General features: G+C 49.6%; 1 protein-coding gene across 5 annotated transcripts in view; it reads right to left on the minus strand.

The window, feature by feature from the left end:
- The window catches only part of LOC119974787 (E3 ubiquitin-protein ligase CBL-like), a 103,758-nt gene extending 78,005 nt beyond the window's left edge, over nucleotides 1-25,753 (minus strand). The window contains exons 1-2 of one of the 5 annotated variants that reach the window (XM_038814041.1): nucleotides 25,221-25,753; nucleotides 1,842-1,988 (exon numbers count right to left, since the gene is read on the minus strand). In XM_038814041.1, the coding sequence (XP_038669969.1) occupies nucleotides 1,842-1,988; nucleotides 25,221-25,246 (173 nt within the window). In that variant the 5' untranslated portion in view covers nucleotides 25,247-25,753. Of the gene's footprint in view, nucleotides 1-1,841; nucleotides 1,989-22,514; nucleotides 22,766-25,220 lie in introns of those variants that run through there. The other 4 variants (XM_038814038.1, XM_038814039.1, XM_038814037.1 and 1 more) reach the window with 4 other exon arrangements.
- Between the last annotated feature and the right edge of the window lie 531 nt (nucleotides 25,754-26,284).

The following is a 26,284-nucleotide window of genomic DNA, read 5'->3' on the forward strand; positions in this document are numbered from 1 at the left end:
CTGGGAGACAGCATAGGGAGCTTTACTTTGCATCCAGCCCAGTGCTGTAGCTGTCCTGGGAGTGTTTGATGGGGATAGTGTAGAGGGAGCTTTACTCTGCATCTAACCCCGTGCTGTACCAGTCCTGGGAGTGTTTGATTTGGGCAGTGGAGAGCGAGCTTTACTCTGTATCTATCCCTGTGTTGTACTTGTCCTGGGAGCGTTTGATGGGAATAGTGTCGAGGGAGCTGAACTTTATATCTAACCCCGTGCTGTACCTGTGCTGGAAGTGTGATGGGGACAGTGTAGAGGGAGCTTTACTCTGTATCTAACCCCGTGCTGTACCTGTCCTGGGAATGTTTGATGGGGACAGTATAGAGGGAGCTTTACTCTGTATCTAACCTCATGCTGTACCTGTCCTGGGAGTGTTTGATTGGGACAGTGCGGAGGGAACTTTACTCTGTATCTAACCCTGTGCTGTATCTGTCCTGGGAGTGTTTGATTGGTACAGTGTGGAGGGAGCTTTACTCTGTATCTAACCCTGTGCTCTATCTGTCCTGGGAGTGTTTGATTGGTACAGTGTGGAGGGAGCTTTACTCTGCATCTAACCCTGTGCTGTATCTGTCCTGAGAGTGTTTAACGGGGAAAGTGTAGAGGGAGCTGTACTTTGTATCTAACCCCGTGCTGTACCTGTGCTGGAAGTGTGATGGGGACAGTGTAGAGGGAGCTTTACTCTGTATCTAACCCCGTGCTGTACCTGTCCTGGGAGTGTTTGATGGGGATGGTTTAGAGGGAGCTTTACTCCGTATCTAACCCTGTGCTGTACCTGTCCTAGGATTGTTTAACAGGGAAAGTGTCGAGGGAGCTTTACTCTATATCTAACCCCGTGCTGTACCTGTGCTGGAAGTGCGATGGTGACAGTGTAGAGGGAGCTTTACTCTGTATATAACCTCATGCTGTACCTGTCCTGGGAGTGTTTGATTGGGACAATGTGGAGGGAACTTTACTCTGTATCCAACCCTGTGCTGTATCTGTCCTGGGAGTGTTTGATTGGGACAGTGTGGAGGGAACTTTACTCTGTATCTAACCCAGTGCTGTATCTGTCCTGGGAGTGTTTGATTGGTACAGTGTGGATGGAGCTTTACTCTGTATCTAACCCTGTGCTGTATCTGTCCTGGGAATGTTTGATGGGGACAGTATAGAGGGAGCTTTACTCTGTATCTAACCTCATGCTGTACCTGTCCTGGGAGTGTTTGATTGGGACAGTGTGGAGGGAACTTTACTCTGTATCTAACCCTGTGCTGTATCTGTCCTGGAAGTGTTTGATTGGTACAGTGTGGAGGGAGCTTTACTCTGTATCTAACCCTGTGCTCTATCTGTCCTGGGAGTGTTTGATTGGTACAGTGTGGAGGGAACTTTACTCTGTATCTAACCCTGTGCTGTATCTGTCCTGGGAATGTTTGATGGGGACAGTATAGAGGGAGCTTTACTCTGTATCTAACCTCATGCTGTACCTGTCCTGGGAGTGTTTGATTGGTACAGTGTGGAGGGAGCTTTACTCTGCATCTAACCCTGTGCTGTATCTGTCCTGGGAGTGTTTAACGGGGAAAGTGTAGAGGGAGCTGTACTTTGTATCTAATTCCGTGCTGTACCTGTCCTGGGAGTGTTTGACGGGGAAAGTGTAGAGGGAGCTGTACTTTGTATCTAATTCCGTGCTGTATCTGTCCTGGGAGTGTTTAACGGGGAAAGTGTAGAGGGAGCTTTACTCTGTATCTAATTCCGTGCTGTACCTGTGCTGGGAGGGTTTGACGGGGACAGTGGAGATGGACCATAACTCCATATGTTCATTTCATGTTACTCACTGATCTCCAAAGGATTTCTTCCAAAAATCAGCAGCGTCCATTTTGGTGATCCGATAAGTGTCTCCCTGGAAGAGTCCTTTGGGGAATATTGCTCGGAGATTGGCCAACATGTGACTGAATATCAGGGATAGTTTGATCAGACTGCGTCTGGAAGGGAAGTACAAGGGACACAACATTAGCAGGAATGAGATTAGATTTGAATGACTGAGGTACCCATCCCTATTTTGGCAGAGGTGAGGCTGTTGCAGCTCAGGAGGAGCCCATCAAGCCCTTCATGCCCTGTGTCAGATCTTTTAAAGATTTCTCCAGTTAGACCCCACCCTCTCCTCCTCCAGATCCCCCCCCCCCCCCCCCCCCCCCCCCAATCGTTTCTGCAGATTTTCCCCCTTCCAGCATTTCTCCAATTCCCTCGCTGAGCTAAAAAAAGAATTCTCCTCATCCCTACAGAGGGCACACAGATTGAAGAGAATCGCGAAAAGACCCTCTGACTGTGCAGCACTCCCTCAGTACTGACCCTCTGACATTGCAGCACTCCCTCAGTACTGACCCTCTGACTGTGCAGCACTCCCTCAGTACTGACCCTCTGACATTGCAGCACTCCCTCAGTACTGACCCTCTGACATTGCAGCACTCCCTCAGTTCTGACCCTCTGACAGTGCAGCACTCCCTCAGTATTGACCCTCTGACCGTGGAGCAGTCCCTCAGTACTGACCCTCACAGTGCAGCACTCCCTCAGCACTGACCCTCTGACAGTGCAGCACTCCCTCAGTACTGACCCTCTGACAGTGCAGCACTCCCTCAGTACTGACCCTCTGACAGTGCAGCACTCCCTCAGTACTGACCCTCTGACAGTGCAGCACTCCCTCAGTACTGACCGTCTGACAGACTCATGACGACTGATGGGCAACCTTGTCTAGTGAGTGGGCTGCATGATTGGCCCTTCTTCACCTCGGTGGACCGCAAGGTTGAAATCCGGGCTTGTTCACTAACCATGGCACCATGGGTCAGACTGAATACGTTTAATGCACTCGTATTTCATGACGAGCTGTAAAAAATGCTGAATTATTTATAGATTGATCGAACGTCAACACGTTCAAACGGGAAAAACTAAACTAAATATTTACACTTTGGTCACAAAGGGAGCACACGGCTCCCACAGTCAATGTTGTGAGCAAGCAGCTCCTACCTCACATCACTTGTCCTTGCTTTACGTGCAAATCATTTAAGTCACAGCAGTGGGAACAAAAACAACATGGGTGTAAATCAGCGGAATGTGGGCTACGGTCAGCAGAATGTCTCATGGGCAGCACTGATAACCCACCCAAATAGACCGCGCGTGATCCCCCCCCCCCCCCCCACCAACCCAAACCCCCACCCTTGAGTCGCCCGTTGCCCACTTCTTATTTTGAAAATATGCCTTTTTTTATTTGTCTAGCCAAGAAAGACTGCTTTTCCCATGTTAAGCTCCACTGGCTATTTCTTTGCCCACTCCCTCGACTTGTCTAACTGACGCCAGCGACCAGGGAAGGAAGCGGGGCAACTTCGGAACCCAGCTGGATCACCCCCTGCCCTTCACCCAAGCCCTTGAAAAATGGATCTTGTTTCAAGGCCTTCTCCTTGAAGACTTAGAATTCACAGAATCATCGAATTCCTGCAGTGCAGAAGGAGGCCATTCGGCCCATCGAGTCTGCAGAGACTCTCTGAAAGGGGTACCCCCATCTCGGCCCCCGCCCCATATCAGTAACCCTACCTAACCTTCAGACTCTGAGAGGCCATTTATCATGGCTAATCCACCGAACCTGCACATTTTTGGACTGTGGGAGGAAACCGGAGCACCCAGCGGAAACCCACACAGACACGGGGAGAACAAACAAACTCCACACAGACAGTGACCCAAGGTTAGAATCGAACCCGAGTCCCTGGTGCTGTGAGGGAGCTGTGCTAACCACTGTGCTGCCGTGGCTCAGAATGAATTCAAAAGACAGCAGTGGTGATGGACAGGCAACTGTGCCAATTATGGAAAACCAAACCTGATTATGCACTGTGAAGGGTGAGGGATTTCCAGGTTTTCTGGCAAGGCCCGACCAATGGTTGCTAGATTGGTTGCTACGCGGTTGCATGGTGTCAGGGAGAAGTAAATTGATGGCTTGAATACCACAGCCTGTAGTAAATTACCAGCAACTTCAAATTCCAGGGCCCATTCCTGAGGTTGACCATAACCTGCATTTGTATAGCACCCATAAACTAATCAGAACCACCCAAGCCATTTCACCAGAGCAATAACCAACCAAACTTTGAGCCTGAGCCCTATATGGGGATAGATCAAAAATTCAGACAAAGAGGTTGTCATAATATACACACTAGTATATGATGATGCACAGACATACACTGACGGACACACTGAAAGACCAATCAACACACAGAACACAGCTGCCAATCACCAGATAGGACACGGTCACTATAAAGCCAGAGGGCACTAGTTTTCCCGCTCATTCGGGATGCAGCCTCTGAGGCAGCCAGAGCCCGAAATCAGTAGCACGAACATCTACCATGTGCTAGCAGTATAGTCTGGTCAGGTTAGCCTCAGGTCTCCAGTCAACCTAACATAGTGTCGACCCACAGTGCAAGTATGTTTAACAGCTCATAGTTAAGTAAAATAGAGTTGTACTTCTACAAGTGTTGGTAGCCTGTCTTTCTCACTGCTCTGGTAAACGCAGTCCTTACAGACCCAGCATACCCAACACATCAGAGGTCAGGTTTTAAGAACCGCCATAAAGGAGAGGAAGATGGATGGAATAGTTAAATGCAGGTTTGAGACCTTTGCTCATCCGGGGCCAATGTAGACACGTGAATAAGCGGTTTGGTCAATACAAGTTCCTCCGCTGTGGGTTAACAATGACTGGACACCATCTTGAAAGCCGGAAGGTGTGGGCCTCTCTCTTCATAATTTGTCACTGGGAGAGCGTCAGACCCAAACCACTGGATCTCTGTAATATCAACAGCTACTTGATAGATCAACACTATCTGCACAGGATGTATGCTAAAATTAGCACAGCGTAGCTGAGCAAAACAATCACCTGTCCGTCTTGACCACTGTGGTGATAAATTATGCTCACAGTCTTATTTTTGTTCTCAACGTCCCGAAGTAGACCATTCGGCCCACCGAGCCCTGCGCCGTCTCTTTGAAAGATCTCTCAATTTAGTTCCACTCTCTCTCCCCCTCCAGCTCTTCACCCATTGTTTTTGCAAATTTCCTCCCTTCCTGTATTTCTCCAGTCCCCCCTTTTGAAACTTCCTGTTGAACCTGCTTCCACCACCCTTTCAGGCAGCACCTTCCAGATGTAAAACAAAAATTCTCATCTCCCCCCCACAACTCTGGTTCATTTACTGATTCTCTTCAATCTGTGTCCCTCTGGTTACCCACCCTCCAGTCACTCACAAACCTCACTTGATTTTGAGCACTTATTAAATCTCTTAATGTTCACAGCTCCAAGGAGAACAGACGCTCTCTCTCTCACACACACTTACACACACACTCTCTCACACACATTCTCTCTCTCACACTCACTCACTCTTTTTCTCTCTCACACTCTCACATACACTCGCACTCGCTCAATCTTGTGCACACATTCAGACGCACACTCACACAAGCACTCTCATGCATGCATTCTCACACGCACTCACACACTTACACGCACTCAAACTCTCTCTCACACACACAAACACACTCAACACACTCTCACACAAAAGCTCACACACTCACTCACTGACACACATACTCTCTCACACAAACATACGTACACACTCTCACAAAAGCTCACAAATACACACACCAATACTCTCTCATGCAAACACACACACTCTTTCACATACTATCTCACACTCACAGGCACTCACACTCACACACATACTCTCTCACACAAATATACATACACACTCTCACAAAAGCTCACACTCACACACACCATTACCCTCTCATGCAAACACACACACTCTCACACTCACACTGTCTCACATATACACACACACTCACGCACACACACACACGTGCAGTAAACTGGCATACATGAGCACTGTGATGCACCGATGAGCTCACACCAGATAGTGCCTGGACTTCCTACCGGACAATGCTGGGGTTGTACAGAGGGCAAAGGGTGGTTGTTGCCCACAAGAGATCCCATGTAACTAAAAATGGAGAGGGAATGGAGGGCTCCCTCAAGAGTCTGAGAATGGTTCCATTACCTCAGAGATGCATCACTGGACGGCACAGTGGCACACAAATCTCTCCGAGTCAGCACATCCGGAATCTCACCTCAGAATTATATCCGACAATTATATCAACAATAAAAACTGTCCACAGCTATCAGAGCCGCCCACACACATTGGCGGCGAGAAGGACCCAGGGTATCATCATGATCCAATCATCAGTCTATTATGAAATAAAATCATTATGTCTTGCTTAAATTTACTATCTTAAATTCGCAGCCCATTGGCATTTAAATTTTAAGGTACAGGGTGTTCCAATGCTGTTACACTGGTTCCTGCCTCATAACAAGGGTGGGACCCTCTGGAAGTGTTTTTGGTAGGTTGCCAAGGTCAGCTCAAGGTCCAGTGTACAGCTTTTTTTTGAGGAATCGGTTGGAGGAAGTCTGCTAGCCAAGGCGTTTCACTGACAAAGGGGCAGGAACAGACTCTGCTAAGTAAGTTAAGTGCAGGATGCAAAGAAGTGGGCTCCAAATTAAAGAGAGAGTTACCAGGCTGACTCTGTACTGTGGACTATGTTGGGGGTGGAGAGGCGGGTTTGGGAGGAGCCGGGGGGGATGCTGGGGTGGAAGGTACCCCTTTGGAACAGTGGTGTTCTACTTGGCATGGCCCATGGATCTGAAGGTGTGCTTGTGAGCTACTGTTTGAGTTACTTGTGAGGTGAGCCGTTGTTAAAGCCATCCGTTTTTTAGAGGAACTTTTTCAAAGGAATTCTAAGGCAAGATATTCAAAGGCAGAGATTGGAAACTCTTGTGAGGAAGGCCATGTTTCAGTGAGAATGGCTGTCTAACAGTGAGAACTAATGTCTGAGAGATTTGTTTAGAAACCCATGGACTCTGTCTTGGTTGCATCTACCATTTACTGTGCAGAGTGATGTGCCCGAACATAGTTTGCCTATTAATGCACATGCGCCTCATACGTACCCTGAATGTTAGCGTATAAGATAAATATAGTAACTTGTTTTATTTTTCTGACCTTATATATTAAAGTATTTTTATTGTTTGTTCAAACCCCGTGGAATCTGTGACTTTATTCATCGGACAATTGCCCTGATTGTCAAACTTTCTCTACCTTAAAAAAGTTATTGGTCCCTAACCAGATCTCTCTCCCCCCTCCCCACAACCACACCCCACGCCGCATTATCAAGAGTTCATGAAAGGATTGACAAGTCTCTCAGCTTGAGAGGAGGCCATTTTGCCCTTTGTGCCCTCAGCTGGCTGTTTGAAAGATCTCTCCATTTTGTCCCCATCTCCCCCCCCCCCCCCCCCCCCCCCGCGTTTTCCCCTATAGTTCCTGTACATTTTTAACCTTCAAGTATTCATTCAATTTCCCTTTTGAAAGTTCCTAACCCTAAAACTAACCCCCTGTCATTGGAGGTGGGCACAGGTAATGGTTTCATCCCTCTTTGTTAGTCTGGAAACAACATATCTCAAAAACTAATGGATGAATTTTAATATAACTAGAACACAGATAACCTGCAACCCAAAGGAAAACTTGACACAGATGAAGATCTGGACCCAGATCCCGGAATCTTTTAAAGGGTCTTGTAGGTTGGTAGATGGGACAATTCAACTTTCTTCTTCTTAAATGTTGTTGACTGTTTCCCAATGTTGTGATTGTCCCAGTTGCTGTGGTGAATTTTGTCATAGCTGTCAAATGTGAGCAGAGTTTTCAGAGCAGGTTGTCAGATATAGATTGGCCAGAAGCCTGCTCAGTGAGAACAAAGCTATAAACAACACTGAGCTAAAACAATAGTTTGAATGCCTCGATTAAATCTCCCCTTAACCTTTCTGCTCCGAGAAGAACAATCAAAGCTTCTCAAAAGTCTCTCCAACTTCAACTGAAGTTCCCTCATCCCTAGAACCATAGAACATAGAACATAGAACACTACAGCGCAGTACGGGCCCTTCGGCCCTCGATGTTGCGCCGACCTGTGAAACCATCTGAAGCCTATCTGACCTACACTATTCCATTTTCATCCATATGTCTATCCAGTGACCACTTAAATGCCCTTAAAGTTGGCGAGTCTACTACTATTGCAGGCAGGGCGTTCCACACCCCTACTACTCTCTGAGTAAAGAAACTGCCTCTGACATCTGTCCTATATCTATCACCCCTCAATTTAAAGCTAGGTCCCCTCGTGTTGGTCATCACCATCCGAGGAAAAAGACTCTCACTGTCCGCCCTATCTAACCCTCTGACTATCTTATATGTCTCTATTAAGTCACCTCTCAGCCTTCTCCTCTCTAACGAAAACAACCTCAATTCCCTGAGCCTTTCCTCGTAAGACCTTCCCTCCATACCAGGCAACATCCTAGTAAATCTCCTCTGAACCCTTTCCAAAGCTTCCACATCCTTCCTATAATGTGGTGACCAGAACTGCACGCAGTACTCCAGGTGTGGCCGCACCAGAGTTATGTACAGTTGCAGCATGACCTTGTGGTTCCGAAACTCATCCCCCTGCTTATAAAGGCTAGCACACCATATGCCTTCTTAACAGCCCTATTAACCTGGGTGGCAACTTTCAGGGATTTATGTACCTGGATGCCGAGATCTCTCTGTTCATCTACACTACCAAGAATCTTGCCATTAGCCCAGTACTCTGCATTCCTGTTACTCCTTCCAAAGTGAACCACCTCACACTTTTCCGCATTAAACTCCATCTGCCACCTCTCAGCCCAGCTCTGCAGCTTATCTATGTCCCTCTGTATCCTATAACATCCTTCAGCACTATCCACAACTCCACCGACCTTCGTGTCATCTTCAAATTTACTAACCCATCCTTCTACAACCCTCTTCCAGGTCATTTATAAAAATGACAAACAGTAGTGGCCCCAAAACAGATCCTTGCGGTACACCACTAGTAACTGAACTCCAGGATGAACATTTGCCATCAACCACCACCCTCTGTCTTCTTTCAGCTAGCCAATTACTGATCCAAACCACTAAATCACCTTCAATTCCATACTTCCTTATTTTCTGCAATAGCCTACCGTGGGGAACCTTATCAAACGCCTTACTGAAATCCATATACACCACATCAACAGCTTTACCCTGATCCACCTGTTTGGTCACCTTCTCAAAAACTCAATAAGGTTTGTGAGACATGACCTACCCTTCACAAAAACCGTGTTGAGTATCGCTAATTAACTTGTTCTTTTCAAGATGATTATAAACCCTATCTCTTATAACCTTTTCCAACATTTACCCACAACCAAAGTAAGGCTCACAGGTCTATAATTACCAGGGTTGTCTCTACTCCCCTTCTTGAACAAGGGGACAACATTTGCTATCCTCCAGTCTTCCGGCACTATTCCTGTCAACAAAGATGACATAAAGATCAAGGGCAAAGGCTCTGCAATCTTCTCCCTGGCTTCCCAGAGAATCCTAGGATAAATCCCATCTGGCCCAGGGGACTTATCTATTTTGACATTTTCTAAAATTGCTAACACCTCCTCCTTTTGAACCTCAATTCCATCTAGCCTGGTCGACTGAACCTGAGTGTTCTCCTCGACAACATTGTCTTTCTCCAGTGTAAACACTGACGAAAAATATCCATTTAATGCTTCCCCTATCTCCTCTGATTCCACACACAACTTTCCCACTACTATCCTTGATTGGCCCTAATCTTACTCTAGTCATTCTTTTGTTCCTGATATACCTATAGAAAGCCTTAGGGTTTTCCTTGATCCTATCCGCCAACGACTTTTCGTGGTCCTCTCCTTGCTCTTCTTACTCTCCCTTTAGGTCCTTCCTGGCTAACTTGTAACTCTCAAGTGCCCTAACTGAGCCTTCATGTCTCATCCTAACATAAGCCTTCTTCTTCCTCTTGACAAGTGCTTCAACTTCCTTAGTAAACCACGGTTCCCTTGCTCGACAACTTCCTCCCTGCCTGACAGGTACATACTTATCAAGGACACTCAGTAGCTGTTCCTTGAAAAGCTCCACATTTCGATTGTACCCATCCCCTGCAGTTTCCTTCCCCATCCTATACATCCTAAATCTTGCCGAATAGCATCATAATTGCCTTTCCCCCAGCTATAATTCTTGCCTTGCGGTATACACCTATCCCTGCCCATAGCTAAAGTAAGCATAACCGAGTTGTGATCACTATCACCAAAGTGCTCACCTACATCTAAATCTAACACCTGGCCGGGTTCATTACCCAGTACCAAATCCAATGTGGCCTCGCCCCTTGTTGGCCTGTCTACATACTGTGTCAGAAACCCTCCCGCACCACTGCACAAAAACTGACCCATCTATAGTACTCGAACTATAGTATTTCCAGTCAATATTTGGAAAGTTAAAGTCCCCCATAACAACTACCCTGTTACTCTTGCTCCTGTCAAGAATCATCTTTGCAATCCTTCCTCTACATCTCTGGAACTATTCGGAGGTCTATAGACAACTCCAACAGGGTGACCTCTCCTCTACTGTTCCTCACCTCGGCCCATACTGCCTCAGTAGACGAGTCCTCAAGCGTCCTTTCTACCGCCGTAATACTTTCCTTGATTAACAATGCCACACCCCCCCCCCTCTTTTACCATCTTCCTCTGTTCTTACTGAAACATCTAAATCCTGGAACCTGCGACAACCATTCCTGTCCCTGCTCTACCCATGTCTCCGAAATCGCCACAACATCGAGATCCCAGGTACCAACCCATGCTGCAAGCTCACCCAACTTATTCCGGATGCTCCTGGCGTTGAAGTAGACACACTTCAAACCAGCGTCCTGCTTGCCGGTGCCCTCTTTCGAACTTTTAAACCCTATCCCTGACCTCACTCTCAACATCCTGTACACTGGGACTACAATTTAGGTTCCCATCCCCCTGCTGAATTAGTTTAAAACCACATGCGTGAAAATTCCCTCAGCTTTTGACCATGTGGTACCTGAGGGACTGGGGTGGTTACAGAGATGGGGAGAGATGTAGTGGCTGGAGGAGGTTACAGAGATAGGGAGGGTTGTACGAGCTGGAGGGGGTTACAGAGAGAGGAGCTTTGCAGCAGCTGAAGGAGGTTACAGAGATAGGGAGGACTGAGTCTGGGGAGGAATTTGAAAATGAGGATGACATTTTTGAAACCAAGATTTTGTTTAAACTGGAGCCAATGGAGCACAGTCAACACATGGGTAATGGGGGGAAAACTTGGATGACCTCAAGTTTATAGAGGGGAGGTTTGATTTGATTTGATTTATTATTTTCACATGTATTAGTATACAGTGAAAAGTAGTGTTTGTTGCATGTTGTACAATATGCATACCGTACATAGGGAAGGAAGGAGAATCTCCAGAATATATGTTACAGTTATAGCAAGGCGTAGAGAAAAGATCAGCTTAATACAAGGTAGGTCCATTCAAAAGTCTGATGGCAGCAGAGAAGAAACTGTTCTTGAGTCGGTTGGTTCAGCAGTTCACAAGATTCTCTATCTCTTTCCTGAACTCTGTCTCATCATTATTTGAAATCTGACCCACTACAGTGGTGGCATCAGCAAATTTGAAAACCTAGTTGGAGGGAAATTTGGCCACACAGTGATAGGTATATAGGAGTATAGTGGGGCAATCGATGTTGAGGATGATCATGGAGGAGGTGCTGTTGCCTATCTTTAGAGATTGTGTCTGTGGGTTAGAAAGTTGGGATCCAGTCGCAGAGGGAAGAGCTGAGGCCAAGGCCACGGAGTTTGGAGATGAATTTCATAGGAATGGCAGTGCTGAAGGCTGAGCTATAGTCGATAAATAGGAGTTGACATAGGTGTCTTTGTTATCTAGATGTTCCAGGGTAGAGTGCAGGGCCATGGCGATGGCGTCTGCTGTGGACCTGTTGCAGTGGTAGGCGAACTGTAGTGGATCAAGGCAATCCGGGAGGCTGGAGTTGATTCGTGCAATGACTAACCTTCAAAGCACTTCATGGTGATGGATGTCAGAGCCACTGGATGATAGTCATTAAGGCACGCTGCTTGGCTTTTTTTTTGGTTCAGGGATGATGGTCGTCTTCTTGAAACAGATAGGGATCTCAGATTGTTGTAAAAAGAGGTGGAAAGATGTCTGCGAATACCCCCGCCAGCTGATCCGCACAAGACTTGAGTGCTCGTCCGGGTACACCATCCAGGCCAGTGGCTTTCCGAGGGTTGACCTTTGAGGAAGGCTGCTCTGACGTCTGCAATGGTGATCTCAAATACAAGTTCATCCGTGACTTCTGTGGTGGAGCGCTGGCTCTCGCTGATCTCGGGAGAGTGTGGGAAAATGAGTTGGGAATGCATTCAAATGGTCGAGTCTCGAGGAAATTAAGACATTGATGATGCCTTCAGTAGCAGATGAGCTGAGACTGGGGTTATGCGTTATAAAGATATTTGGGAATCATTTGATGTCTCATGTGTTCTCTCATGTTCTCTTTGCCCATCTCGTTCTCTGTTGAAATCTCCTCTGTACCTCACATATATTGAATGATACTGTGCTGAAAAATTAACCTTAAACTTCTCATAGCTTCCTTTTTCACTCACCAACACAATTTTTGTCCAATTATTCGTTCACAGGATTTGGGAAATGCCACATATTCAGCATAGCTCATTGCCCGTGAGGTACCTGAGTACTTTGCTGGATGATTTCAGAGGACATATCAGAGTCACCCATATTGCCGTGGGTCTGCAGTCAGTGTCGATCAGACCAGGTAAATAGGGCAGATATTCCTCCCCGAAGAGGCATTAGTGAACCAGATAGATGTTGGCAACAATGGATACGTGTTCATTCATACCAAAATTGACTTTGATTTTTGATGTCATTAACTGATTTGAAGTTCCCAACTTTAGGTAATGGGATGTGATACCAGAGGGTCAGGACTGAGGGAGTGCTGCATTGTCACAGAGTCAGTACTGAGGGAGTGCTGCACTGTCAGAGGATCAGTACTGAGGGAGTGCTGCACTGTCAGACGGTCAGTACTGAGGGAGTGCTGCACTGTCAGAGGGTTAGTACTGAGGGAGTGCTGTATTGTCAGAGGGTCAGTACTGAGGGAGCGCTGCAGTGTCAGAGGGACAGTACTGAGGGAGTGCTGCACTGTCTGAGGGTCATTACTGAGGGAGTGCTCCACTGTCAGAGGTTCAGTATTGAGGGAGTGCTGCACTGTCAGAGGGTCAGTACTTAGGGAGTGCTGCACTGTCAGAGGGACAGTACTGAGGGAATGCTGCACTGACAGAGGGTCGGCACTGAGGGAGTGCTGCACTGTCAGAGGCTCAGGACTGAGGGAGTGCTGCACTGTCAGAGGATCGATACTGAGGTAGTGCTGCACTGTCAGAGGGTCAGTATTGAGGGAGTGCTGCACTGTCAGCGGGTCTGTACCGAGGGAGTGCTCCAATGTCAGAGGATCGATACTGAGGGAGTGCTGCACTGTCAGAGGGTCAGTATTGAGGGAGTGCTGCACTGCCAGAGGGTCAGTGCTGAGGGAGTGCTGCACTGTCAGAGGGACAGTACTGAGGGAGTGCTGCACTGTCAGAGGGTTAGTACTGAGGGACTGCTGCACTGCCGGAGGGTCAGTACTGAGGGAAGGCTGCACTGTCAGAGGTGCAGTACTGAGGGAGTGCTGCACTGTCTCAGTGTCAGTACTGAGCGAGTGCTGTACTGTCAGAGGGTCAGCACTGAGGGAGTGCTGCACTGTCAGAGGGTTAGTACTGAGGGAGTGCTGCACTGTCAGAGGGACAGTACTGAGGGAGTGCTGCACTGTCAGAGGATCAGTACTGAGTGAGTGCTGCACTGTCAGAGGGCCAGTACTGAGGGAGTGCTGCACTGTCAGCGGATCAGAACTGAGGGAGTGCTGCACTGTCAGAGGGTCAGTACTGAGGGAGCGCTGCACGGTCAGAGGGTCAGTGCTGAGGGAGAGCTGCACTGTCAGAGGTTCAGTACTGAGGGAGTGCTGAACTGCCGGAGGGTCAGTACTGAGGGAAGGCTGCACTGTCAGAGGTGCAGTACTGAGGGAGTGCTGCACTGTCTCAGTGTCAGTACTGAGCGAGTGCTGTACTGTCAGAGGGTCAGCACTGAGGGAGTGCTGCACTGTCAGAGGGTTAGTACTGAGGGAGTGTTGCACTGTCAGAGGGTCAGTACTGAGGGAGTGCTGCACTCTCAGAGGATCGATACTGAGGGAGTGCTGCACTTTCAGAGGGTCAGTACTGAGGGAGTGCTCCACTGTCAGAGGATCGATACTGAGGGAGTGCTGCACTGTCAGAGGGTCAGTATTGAGTGAGTGCTGCACTGTCAGAGGGTCAGTACTGAGGGAGTGCTGCACTGTCAGCGGATCAGAACTGAGGGAGTGCTGCACTGTCAGAGGGTCAGCACTGAGGGAGTGCTGCACTGTCAGAGGGTTAGTACTGAGGGAGTGCTGCACTGTCAGAGGGTCAGTACTGAGGGAGTGCTGCACTCTCAGAGGATCGATACTGAGGGAGTGCTGCACTTTCAGAGGGTCAGTACTGAGGGAGTGCTGCACTGTCAGAGGATCGATACTGAGGGAGTGCTGCACTATCGGAGGTCTATACTGAGGGAGTGTTGCACTGTCAGAGAGTCAGTACTGAGGGAGTGCTGCACTGTCAGAAGGATTAGTACTGACGGAGTGCTGCACTTTCCGTGGGTCAGTACTGAGGGAGTGCTGCACTGGAAGAGGGTCAGTCCTGTGGGAGTGCTGCACCGTCAGAGGGTCAGTACTGAGAGAGTGCTGCACTGTCAGAGGGTCAGTACTGAGGGAGTGCTGCACTGTCAGCGGGATCAGAACTGAGGGAGTGCTGCACTGTCAGAGGGTCAGTACTGAGGGAGCGCTGCACTGTCAATGGGTCTGTACTGAGGGAGTGTGCAATGTCAGAGGATCGATACTGAGGGAGTGCTGCACTGTCAGAGGGTCAGTACTGAGGGAGTGCTGCACTGTCAGAGGATCAGTACTGAGTGAGTGCTGTACTGTCAGAGGGTCAGTACTGAGGGAGTGCTGCACTGTCAGCGGATCAGAACTGAGGGAGTGCTGCACTGTCAGAGGGTCAGTACTGAGGGAGCGCTGCACGGTCAGAGGGTCAGTGCTGAGGGATTGCTGCACTGTCAGAGGGTCAGCACTGAGGGAGTGCAGCACTGTCAGAGGGTCAGTACTGAGGGAGTGCTGCATTGTTAGAGGGTTAGTACTCAGGGAGTGCTGCACTGTCTCAGTGTCAGTACTGAGCGAGTGCTGTACTGTCAGAGGGTCAGCACTGAGGGAGTGCTGCACTGTCAGAGGGTTAGTACTGAGGAGTGTTGCACTGTCAGAGGGTCAGTACTGAGGGAGTGCTGCACTCTCAGAGGATCGATACTGAGGGAGTGCTGCACTTTCAGAGGGTCAGTACTGAGGGAGTGCTCCACTGTCAGAGGATCGATACTGAGGGAGTGCTGCTCTGTCAGAGGGTCAGTATTGAGGGAGTGCTGCACTGTCAATGGGTCTGTACTGAGGGAGTGCTGCAATGTCAGAGGATCGATACTGAGGGAGTGCTGCACTGTCAGAGGGTCAGTACTGAGGGAGTGCTGCACTGTCAGAGGGTCAGTGCTGAGGGAGTGCTGCACTGTCAGCGGATCAGAACTGAGGGAGTGCTGCACTGTCAGAGGGTCAGTACTGAGGGAGCGCTGCACGGTCAGAGGGTCAGTGCTGAGGGATTGCTGCACTGTCAGAGGGTCAGCACTGAGGGATTGCTGCATTGTTAGAGGGTTAGTACTCAGGGAGTGCTGCACTGTCAGATGGACAGTACTGAGGGAGTGCTGCACTGTCAGAGGGTTAGTACTGAGGGATTGCTGCATTGTTAGAGGGTTAGTACTCAGGGAGTGCTGCACTGTCAGATGGACAGTACTGAGGGAGTGCTGCACTGTCAGAGGGTTAGTACTGAGGGAGTGCTGCACTATCAGAGGGTCAGTACTGAGGGAGTGCTGCACTGTCAGAGGATCGATACTGAGGGAGTGCTGCACTTTCAGAGGGTCAGTACTGAGGGAGTGCTGCACTGTCAGAGGATCGATACTGAGGGAGTGCTGCACTGTCAGAGGGTCAGTATTGCGGGAGTGCTGCACTGTCAGCGGGTCTGTACTGAGGGAGTGCTGCAATGTCAGAGGATCGATACTGAGGGAGTGCTGCACTGTCAGAGGGTCAGTTTTGAGGGAGTGCTGCACTGCCAGAGGGTCAAACCTGAAAAAGCGGCTGCACTGTGTAAGGGTCAGTAGTGAGGAGGTGCTACACTGTCAGAGGGTCAGGACTGAGGTAGAGCTGCACTGTCAGAGGGTCAGTACTGAAGGAGTGCTTCACTGTCAGAGGGTCCGTACTGGAGGGAGCGCTGCACTGTCAGAGGGTCATGGCTGAGGGAGAGCTTGCGCTGTCAGAGGGTCAGTACTGAGGGAGTGCTGGCCCTGTCAGCGGATCAGAACTGAGGGAGTGCTGCACTGTCAGAGGTCAGTACTGAGGGGTGCTGCCCTGTCAGAGTGTCAGCACTGAGGGATTGCTGCAGTGTCAGAGGGGTCAGTACTGAGAGAGTGCTGCACTGTCATAGGGTCAGTACTGAGAGAGTGCTGCACTGTCAGAGGGTCGTACTGAGGGAGTGCTGCACTGTCAGAGGGTCAGTACTGAGGGAGTGCTGCACTGTCAGAGGGTCAATACTGAGGGAGTGCTGCACTGTCAGAGGGTCAGTACTGAGGGAGTGCTGCACTGTCAGAGGGTTCAGTATTGTGAGAGTGCTGCCCTGTCAGAGTGTCAGCATTGAGGGATTGCTGCGCTGTCAGAGGATCAGTACTGAGTGAGTGCAGCACTGTCAGAGGGTCAGTATAGATTTTGAGTGAAAAAGAGAAGAGCACGAGGTGTGTGAATGGGGAGACTTGCGGGACAGAGAGGAGGGGGTAAACGGTGCGAGATGAGAGTATGGGGGTAAGGGATGGAGAGGGAAGATCAGAGTGTGGGGGAAAGTGGGGATAGGGAGGGACAGAGTGGGGAAAGCAAGGGATTGGGAGGGGCAGACAGTGGGGTAAGTGGGAGAGGGAAGACAGAGTTGGGGTAATAGGGGAGGAAGGGAAAAGAGTTGGTAACTGGGGAGAGAGTGTGGCAAAGAGTGGTAACTAGGGGCGAGAGAGCGGCAGACAGTGGGGGCTAATTGGGGGGAGAGGGAAGGTCAGAGAGTGGGTAAGTGGGGGCGAGAGAGGGGCACAGAGTGGGGTAAATAGTGGTGGGAGGGCGCAGAGAATTGGCCATAATTGGTTGAGGAGGCAAGATTCAGAGAGTGGGTGAACGTGTGGGAGAAAGAGGGCAGCGAGTGGGTGAGAGAGGGGCAGAGAGTGGGTAAGGAGGGGCACAGACTAGGACTTGGTGAGAGAGGGGCAGAGAGAGGGGAGAAAATTGGGTTGAGGAAGAAGCAGAGTGGGGTAGGAGTGGTGGAGATGGAGGGGCAGAGTGGTGGGAGTAAATGGGGGAGAGGGCAGAGAGTGGGGAGAAATTGTGTATAAGGAATAGCAGAGAGTGGGGTAGGAGTGTGGAGAGGGAGGGGCAGAGCATGAGGTAAGTGGTAGAGAGAGAGGGGCAGAAAGTGGGAGGAAAGTGGGGGAAAGGGAGGGGCAGAGAGTGGTCTAGAGGGAGAGAGATAGGTGTCAGAGAGAGAGAAAGCAGAGGAATCAGAGAGAGAATGGCAGAGAAAGGCATGTTGTAACACGGGGAAATTGGAGGGGAGGGCACCTGTTTGCTGTGAGCTGTTGTTTGCTCTGCTTGTCTGTACAAACCGGTTTGTTACATGAGCAACTTGGCAGCGCTTCTACAACCAGTCAGCCATAGCTGCAGCTCTTGAAAGCTCTGTGCACCAGGTCCTTCCCCCCTCACCCTTCACCAGCGTACAGTCCGAACAGCAAGTGCAATGCCACACAACAAAAAAAAGCCACAGCAACGAGCATTCACAATGCTCACAATGCCAATTGACTGCAGTAGCCCTCACAGCCTGCTTCTTATGTATCCGCTGCTCTTTCAATCGCAGGCGGCTGCGAACCATCGGGTTTCACTCTGCAGTTTGTCTCTCCCACACACTGTGTTGTGATCTGGAAAGTACTGACCGAAAGGACAGTGGCAGCAGGTTCAACAAGAACTTTCAAAAGGGGGTCATTAGATAAATACTCAAAGGGGAAACATTTGCAGGGATTACAGGGTGGGAAAGAGCAGTGGGGACAAACGGGTTGGATCTTTCAAAGGGACAGCAACAGAACTCAAAGGGCTGAATGCCTCCTTCAATCCTCAATCCCCTGGTTGGAGCATCAAAGAATCCTCCCATGCAGCCAGGATGAACAGTCTGCTGTTCAACTTGGTATTACCCCTGTTCAATGGAAAGGTTTAAAAGTTCTCATGCAGTATCAGAGCCAGCACGGGGTGGCTTTGGGGCGGGCTATTGGTATCCCCACTCCTGTACAGACCTACACTCTCCTGAAGCATCAGAAAATTCCCCGTGCAGGGACGAGCAAGGCAAGGCAGAGTGGCCAGTCACGAGCTGAGACAAGTGGAGGAGTAGAGGGAGTGTCTCTCCACACGTTCCCCTCGAGGGTGGCCGGGGGGGGGCTCGATAATGCAGTCGAGAAAGGGACCATGGTGAGGGGCCCAGGGGTGGGGGAGGCGGGGGTGCGGTGTGGAGAGGTGTGATAGTTGGGAGGTGGTACTCGAACTGAACCAAAACACAGTGAGGCCATGGTGGTGGAACTTTGGGGCCCTGTAGCGGAGATGACAGGTTGGGGGGGGTTGGGGTGATGGAAGGGGGGGGGGGGGGGGGGGGGGGGTGGGAGCATGATGGGGCCGGGACATGCAGCAGTATCCCAAAGTCCATCCAAATCGGCAGGACTGGAAAATCCCGCTGGGGGATGGGACTGGTTTGTTCTGCCACACGGTTACAGAGCACTGGCAGTTCTGGTCACCACGTCCCTTGGATTGGTGAAAGGGCGGAGATGAGATGATGCTGCGGTAGTCACAACCGCACTGGATTTGTGATTGCAGAAGGCCAGACTAATGCTCTGGACATGAGTAAGGTTTTGAATGGGGGCGGGGCAGGCTCAAATCCCCATTGTGGGCAACTTCCGGAATTTGAATTCTAGAATGGAAAGATGGTGTCAATAACTGTTTGAGGTTAAAGCCCCCCCCATCTGCTTCACTGTACGTCCCATCAGGAGGGAAATCTGCAGCCCTGACACGGTCTGGCCTCCAAGTGGCTCCAGGCCCACACAGCATTGAGGTGGTTTCTGGAATGGCCGAAAGAGCTGCTCAATTCAAGGGCAATAAGGGATGGGCAACAAATGCTGGGCCCAGCCAGCGACTCACCCACATGCCTCCGAATAAATGGACAAAAAAAATGCCTGGCCTACATGTGACTCCCGCACTAACCGACTCCAACCGGCCCTCTGAAGTGACCTAGATATTCACTGAGACGTTGGTCACAACCACCTCCTCGAGGACAACAAGCGCTGACTGTGCCAGTGATTAGATACATCCTGTGAATGAATAAGAGATATCGCAGCCCGGCGCCTTCACAGTCTGACTACCCTCACTCCATCTCTCCGAACAGGGCCATGCTAAGCCAGAAGGAGTGATGTGGGAACCTGTTTAATATTGCTGAGACCCTCAGAGTGGCACCCACACGCGCTGGATGTGCTGCAAGGGGCCTTCTCCTCCACAAAGTAGTTTTTCAAAGGGCAGTCACTTCGACTGTCGGATGTAAGAGACACCGGCAGCCAATTCACAACGCAGCACAATCCCACAAAACGGGACACGACCATGGGCCAGATATCAGTCTTTTATCGAGAAGGGATGTTTTACTGAGGGATTAAAATTGGACTCGAGGACATTTGGAGAACCCCTCCGACCCCACCCCCATTCCCGTTCCAACCTCCCTCCCTTCTGCCATCTTCTATGAAATAGGGGCAATTGGGGTCTGTTGAACATCCTCCCCAGTGGACAGACGTTGGTTGCCACAGATGGTGCGACACTCCCTCAGTACTGACCATGCAGCACTCCCTCAGTATTGACTCTCTGACAGTTCAGCACTCCCTCAGTACTGACCCTCTAAAAGTGCAGCACTCCCTCAGTACTGACCCTCTGACAGTGCAACCTACTCCCTCAGTACTGACCCTCTGACAGTGCAGCACTTCCCTCAGTACTGACCCCTCTGACTGTGCAGCACTCCCTCAGTACTGACCCTCTGACAGTGCAACGTTCCCTCAAGCACTCACCCCTCTGACAGTGGAGAGCTCCCTCAGTACTTGACCCTCTGACAGTGCAACGCTCCCGCAAGCACTCCCCTCTGACAGTGCAGCACTCCCTCAGTACTGACCCTGTGACACAGTGCAGGACTCTCTCAGCACTGACCCTCTGACAGTGCAGCGCTCCCTCAGTACTGACCCTCTGACAATGCAGGACTCTCTCAGCACTGACCCTCTGACAGTGCAGCGCTCCCTCAGTTCTGAGCCTCTAACAAGCAGCATTCCCTCAGTACTGAGCCTCTAATGATGCAGCACTTCCTTAGTACTGACCCTCTGACAGTGCAGCACTCCCTCAGTACTGGCACCATGACATGCAGCACACCCTCAGTAACTGACCCTCTGACAGTGCAGAACACTCCCTCAGGTACTGACCCTCTGACAGTGCTGCACTCCTCAGTACTGGCACCATGACAGTGCAGCTCTCCCTCAGTTCTGACCCTTGGACAGTGCAGCAATCCCTCAGTACTGACCCTCTGACAGTGCAGCACTCCCTCAGTACTGACCCTCTGACAGTGGCAGCAACTCCCTCAGTACTGACCCTCCTGACAGTGGAGGCCCTCTCTTAGTATTGACCCCTGACAGTGCAGCACTCCCTCAGTACTGACCCTCTGACAGTGCAGCACTCCCTCAATACTGACACTGGGTGTGGAGGGGGTAAGAACCTATAAACTTTCTGACTCAGAGGTGTGAGAGCTACCGGCTGAGTCACAACTGACAGAAAGAGATAGAGAGAAAGGGCAGCAAGGATACATTGAAAGAGACACAGAGGCAAAGAGAGCGAGAGGGAGAAAGAGAGAGCAGGGCAGGGCCTCAGAGTGTGTGGTGTGAGAGAGAGAGAGCAGAGCCAGCAACCAGAGTGAGAGAGAGATAGATTGAGAGAGAGAGGGAGCATGGCAGGGCCTCAGAGTGTGTGTGTGAGAGAGACAGGGGGAGCAGAGCAAACACCCAGAGTGAGAGAGAGAGAGGGCCTGGCAGGGACCCAGAGTGAGAGAGATAGAGAGAGAGAGAGATGAAGAGAAAGAAAGAGAGGGGGCAGGGACACAGATGAGTAAGACATGGAGGCAGAGAGAGAGATAAATGGACAGATGCCCTTTCGATAAGCCTGTATTCCCTGCGCTCCGAGGCAGCGTGTTCCCAACCATGACCCCCTTGCTGTGTCTCTGTCGCTTCTTTCACCAACCACCTTAGATCTGCTCCCTCTGACCATCGAACCCCTCACCAAAGGGTACAACTCCCTCCCCAGTTCCCATTCCATCCTGACCCCTCACGACTTAGAACGGCATCAACATCGATCGTTAAAATGTGTGGCCACCAACGACACTTGATAAATCGGCCCCGCAGGCAAATGCCATCACCGCAGCTCATTACCAATGATAATAGAATTTACAGTGCAGAAGGAGGCCACTCGGCCCATCGAGTCTGCACCGGCTCTTGGAAAGAGCACCCCACCCAAGGTCAACACCTGCACCCTATCCCCATAACCCAGTAACCCCACCCAACACTAAGGGCAATTTTGGACACTAAGGGCAATTTATCAGGGCCAATCCACCTAACCTGCAAATCTTTGGACTGTGGGAGGAAGCCGGAGCACCCGGAGGAAACCCACGCACAGACGGGGAGGATGTGCAGACTCCGCACAGACAGTGACCCAAGCCGGAATCGAAACTGGGACCCTGGAGCTGTGAAGTAGTTGTGCTATCCACAATGCTACCGTGCTGCCCTTAAGTTTCTTTCGATAATGATAATGATCTTGATGCAGTGGAAAGATGCGAGGCCCCCAAGTGTGGAGACCATGGCGGGATTTATAAAATTGGAGAGGGTCAAATTTGCCCTGAGAGGATCAGTACAAGGGTTCTATAAATGGTGGCAGCCTTTTCTGGACTTTCTGGCTTTTATTGCGGTTCGTTGTTGTAATATAAACACAAAATTTTTCAATAAAAATTATTTTTTTTTAAAAAGTTTCTTTCGAAAAAGAAAAAATTGACGACTAGATTCATAAAATCGATCCGAAAGAATTGAGCGCGATCCTTGTTGTGAAATATATCTACATATGAAAACGAAACAGCCCTCACACGAAGGAGCGCGATTAATTGGAACTCTACACAAGATCTTGAACCCACAAATTAAATCAGAACGTTCCTTAAAATAAATTCAGGAAAACCACATACTTTTAATCAAATTTCCGTTCCATTTTTCATTTGAGTATGAACTCGCCCCAGGTTTCACTAACCTACTCTTCCAGTGCTCAGAGTAACCATCCGTTTTTCAAATAAATATCAAGGTTTTGCTCAGGGATAAATTTGCAAGCACTGCATTTTGAACAAAAGAGCAGGAGGAGGAGGAAGCCATTCAGCCGCTCCACCGGGAGCTAACCCTCACCTCCACCGGGACTTAGCCCGTCACTTAATTGGATTGCAGCCAATCATAATCCTGAGCCTGAACTCTTTCCAACCTCTTCGGATCTGTAGCCTCTGATCCTCTTCCCCAACAACAGTGTGTTGATCTTAGCTTTTGACATTTTCAACTGACTCCCCCCCTTAAGAAGACAGATTTTATTTGCTGGGAGGGTTGACCATGAAAGAGTTCCAGATTTTCACCCTCTTTTGTTTTGAGGTGCTTCCAACACTTGCCCCCCCCCCCCCCCCCCCCCCCCCCCCCCCCCCCCCCCAGGAACAAGTCTGGACCGAAGTGAAAGTTTAGCTCCCATGTTGTGCATTTGCCCCACTTTCCTCCATAGAATTCCTACAATGTAGAAGGAGGCCATTCAGCCCATTGAGTCTCCACAGATCCTCTAAAAGAGCACCCTACCTAGGCCCACTGCCCTGCCCCATCCCAGTAACACTACCGAGCTACCGACTGTGGGAGGAAACCGGAGCACCCGGAGGAAGCCCACACAGATACCAGGGAGAAAGTGCATACTCCACACAGACAGTGACCCAAGGCCAGAATCGAACCCAGGTCCCTGGCGCTGTGAGGCCGTGCTGCCCCAAATCGAAAGGCCTTTTATCAGGTGCAAACATGCAACAGACTAATGACTTAAGGTCAAAGAACGTGGCGAGAGGGTGGGAGGTGGGCGGTCAATCACAGAATGAATGGCCAGGTGGTTTCCAGACATAGATTTCCGAGAACGGGAGTAGAGGACAATTATTCCGGATGGCTGAGTGTCCCACAGGAATAAGGGCGGGGATCACAACTGCTCACGGTTCCCATCGACAACTTTTGAATCAAAATTGCAATTTCTAAACTTGCAGAATGCTCCAATACTGAGCAGGACTGTGATAAATGATAGGGGGGCATTAATACATGTAGAGAATGGGCAAACGATGTTGGACAGATAAGATGTGAGGCCGTACATTTCAATCCGGAGAATAGGGAGGTCACTCATTCTTAGGGAGGTACGGGTCCTGGCGGCATTAAGGAACAAAGTGATCTGGGAATATGAATACATCTATCAGAAAAAGTAACGCCACCGGTTAGCCATGCTGAGTGAAGCAGAGTGTGGACTTTGTTTCCTGAGGGAGAGGACTGGAACGTTAGAGAGGTAACATTAACCCTGTGATGAACGTTGGTCAAACCACACTGATGGAGCACCCATTGTAGTTCAGGTCGCCCTGTTATAGAAAGGAAATGCAAGCACCAGGGAAGGCCACAGAGAAGATTCGCAAGGAGGATCGCAGGAATGTGCCATATTACAATTCGGGAAAGGACTGCCAGGCATCCTCTCTTGAGGAAGGAAAGGTAACCAAAAGTCTAAATAACTTTTCAAAGGATGAAAGGTGTTTGCAGAGATCCCTGTGTGGAGAAGGGCAGAGCGAGGGGGATATCAGCGTGAGACAGTCACTCATCAATCCAATGGGGAATTGAAGAGAAACACCTTTCCCCAGAGTGGTTGAAGTGAAATAGTCTGAATGAATTTAAAGGGGGAAATTAGTCTGACAAGAAGGGGCAGAGAATAGAGGGTAACATTGGTAGATTCAGATACCTGAATGAGGCGCAAACACCAGCAAGGAGTGACTGGGCCGAATGGCCTGTTCAGTGCAGTTTATCCAATGTAATTTAATATAACCTGATATATTCCTGGGGCTACAGGAGAGACTGTGGTGGGTGGAGAAGCTGTGGTTGTTGGGGGGGGGGGGGGGGGGTGAAGGGTAGAACTAATTGGACAGACTTTCAAAGAGCTGCCACAGGCACAGTGGGCTGAATGGTCTCCTCCTGCGTGATTCGAACGAACTCTCATGGCTTAATCACATGTCAATCTGAACATATATCAATCGAAAAACAAAAAAATACATAATTGAGGAAGTAACAAATATATGCGTGTGTCCATGCATGTTTTTGTGTGTGACCATGCATGTTTGTGTGTGCGAGTGTTTGTGTGTGTGTGTGTGTGTCCATGGGTGTTTGTGTGTGTGTGTACATGTGTTTGTGTGTGTCTGTCTGTTTGTGTTTGTCCATGTGTGTGTGTGCCTATGGGTTTGTGTGTGTGTTTGTGTGTCCATGCATGTTTTTGTGTGTGTCCATGCATGTTTGTGTGCGAGTGTTTGTGGTGTCCATGGTTGTTTGTGGTGTGTGGTACATGTGTTTGTGTGTGTGTGTACATGTGTTTGTGTGTGTGTGTCTGTCTGTTTGTGTTTGTCCATGTGTGTGTGCCTATGGGTTTGTGTGTGTGTTTGTGTGCCCATGCTGTTTCTGAGAGCTGGTGTGTGTGTTCATGTGTTTGTATGTCCATGTATGTTTGTGTGTGTCAATGCGTCCTTGTGTGTGCCCATGCATGTATGTGTGGGGGACTGCTGTGCTCAAATAGGGAAAGGATGAGGTTAAAGTTTGATTTCATTCGGCAAAAAAAAATTTGTTATTTTCATTCTGTCACTCACCGAGCCAAGGAGCCTTCTTCAAACATCTTTTCCTTGGCTTCTTTGAACAGCCTAATGGCTTGTTTGGATTTGCTGGACAGGTTCTGCAGGCAGACTGTGAAATACCCATTGCCCCAAAGCAAGTCGGTCTTGGTCTCGTAGCAGGAGAGGACGAGCCGGAGGTGCAAGCAGGTCTCGGGCACGATCTCCAAGATGTATGGGGGGCTGTTCTTGAGCAGGAGCCGAGGGTTCTGGCAGAGTTTCACCAGCTTCTGCAACAGTTTAAACACCCGGTCCAAGGATCGCCTGTCAGCCCGGGACACTCCAGGACGAACGGAGGGGACCCACAATTAACAGGCTGCTCATTCCTGCAAGGTGTCGCCATGGTCCCCCGTCCAAAATATATTTATATACATGTTTTTTTTCAACCTCTCTAAATCATTATTCAAGCAGACACTTCCTGCTTCAAAACCGAAGGGCAGTGCAGATCAAATACCTCAGGCGTGACAGCAAAGGAGGTGTTACAAACTTACTGAACAATGCCTGGCTCGGAACAGACAGCCTGCAAACCACAATCTGATAACTGACTGAGTAACAGGGTGTAAAATATATGAAGTGATTTAAATTGCAAATGATCTTCCCTCACAGCCAAAGGTTTTTGACAGGTCACTTGCTGAGGAGTGGGGTTAAATGTACAGTCACGGAGGGGTTTGAGGGACACAGTGAGTTACATTTCCCACGGAACCGCCTCTCACAGTATCAGGACGTCCAGAGGGACGTTCTGGGCCATTCAGGTGTTCCTTTGTGAGACTGGACTCTGCTGCTATATGCGGAATGGGGCAGGTGGATTGGGCACTGGGAGATCCCACAAACAGCTCCGCATCACAGACCCAGATTAGGTTTTTAATTATGTTGGGTTTGGGATAAATATTGGCCACAGAATTCCAGCCGAAACTGTGTCCCGCTCTTGATCAACTAGTGACAGTGGGATCATTTACGGCAGAGAACATTTAATGGCTAAGGGTAATAACACACTGCAGAACACCGCCAAAAGTGCACGGTTCCCTCAGTACTGACTCTCTGAC

Source organism: Scyliorhinus canicula, chromosome 12 (assembly GCF_902713615.1).
Source record: "Scyliorhinus canicula chromosome 12, sScyCan1.1, whole genome shotgun sequence".
Classification (NCBI taxonomy): domain Eukaryota; kingdom Metazoa; phylum Chordata; class Chondrichthyes; order Carcharhiniformes; family Scyliorhinidae; genus Scyliorhinus; species Scyliorhinus canicula.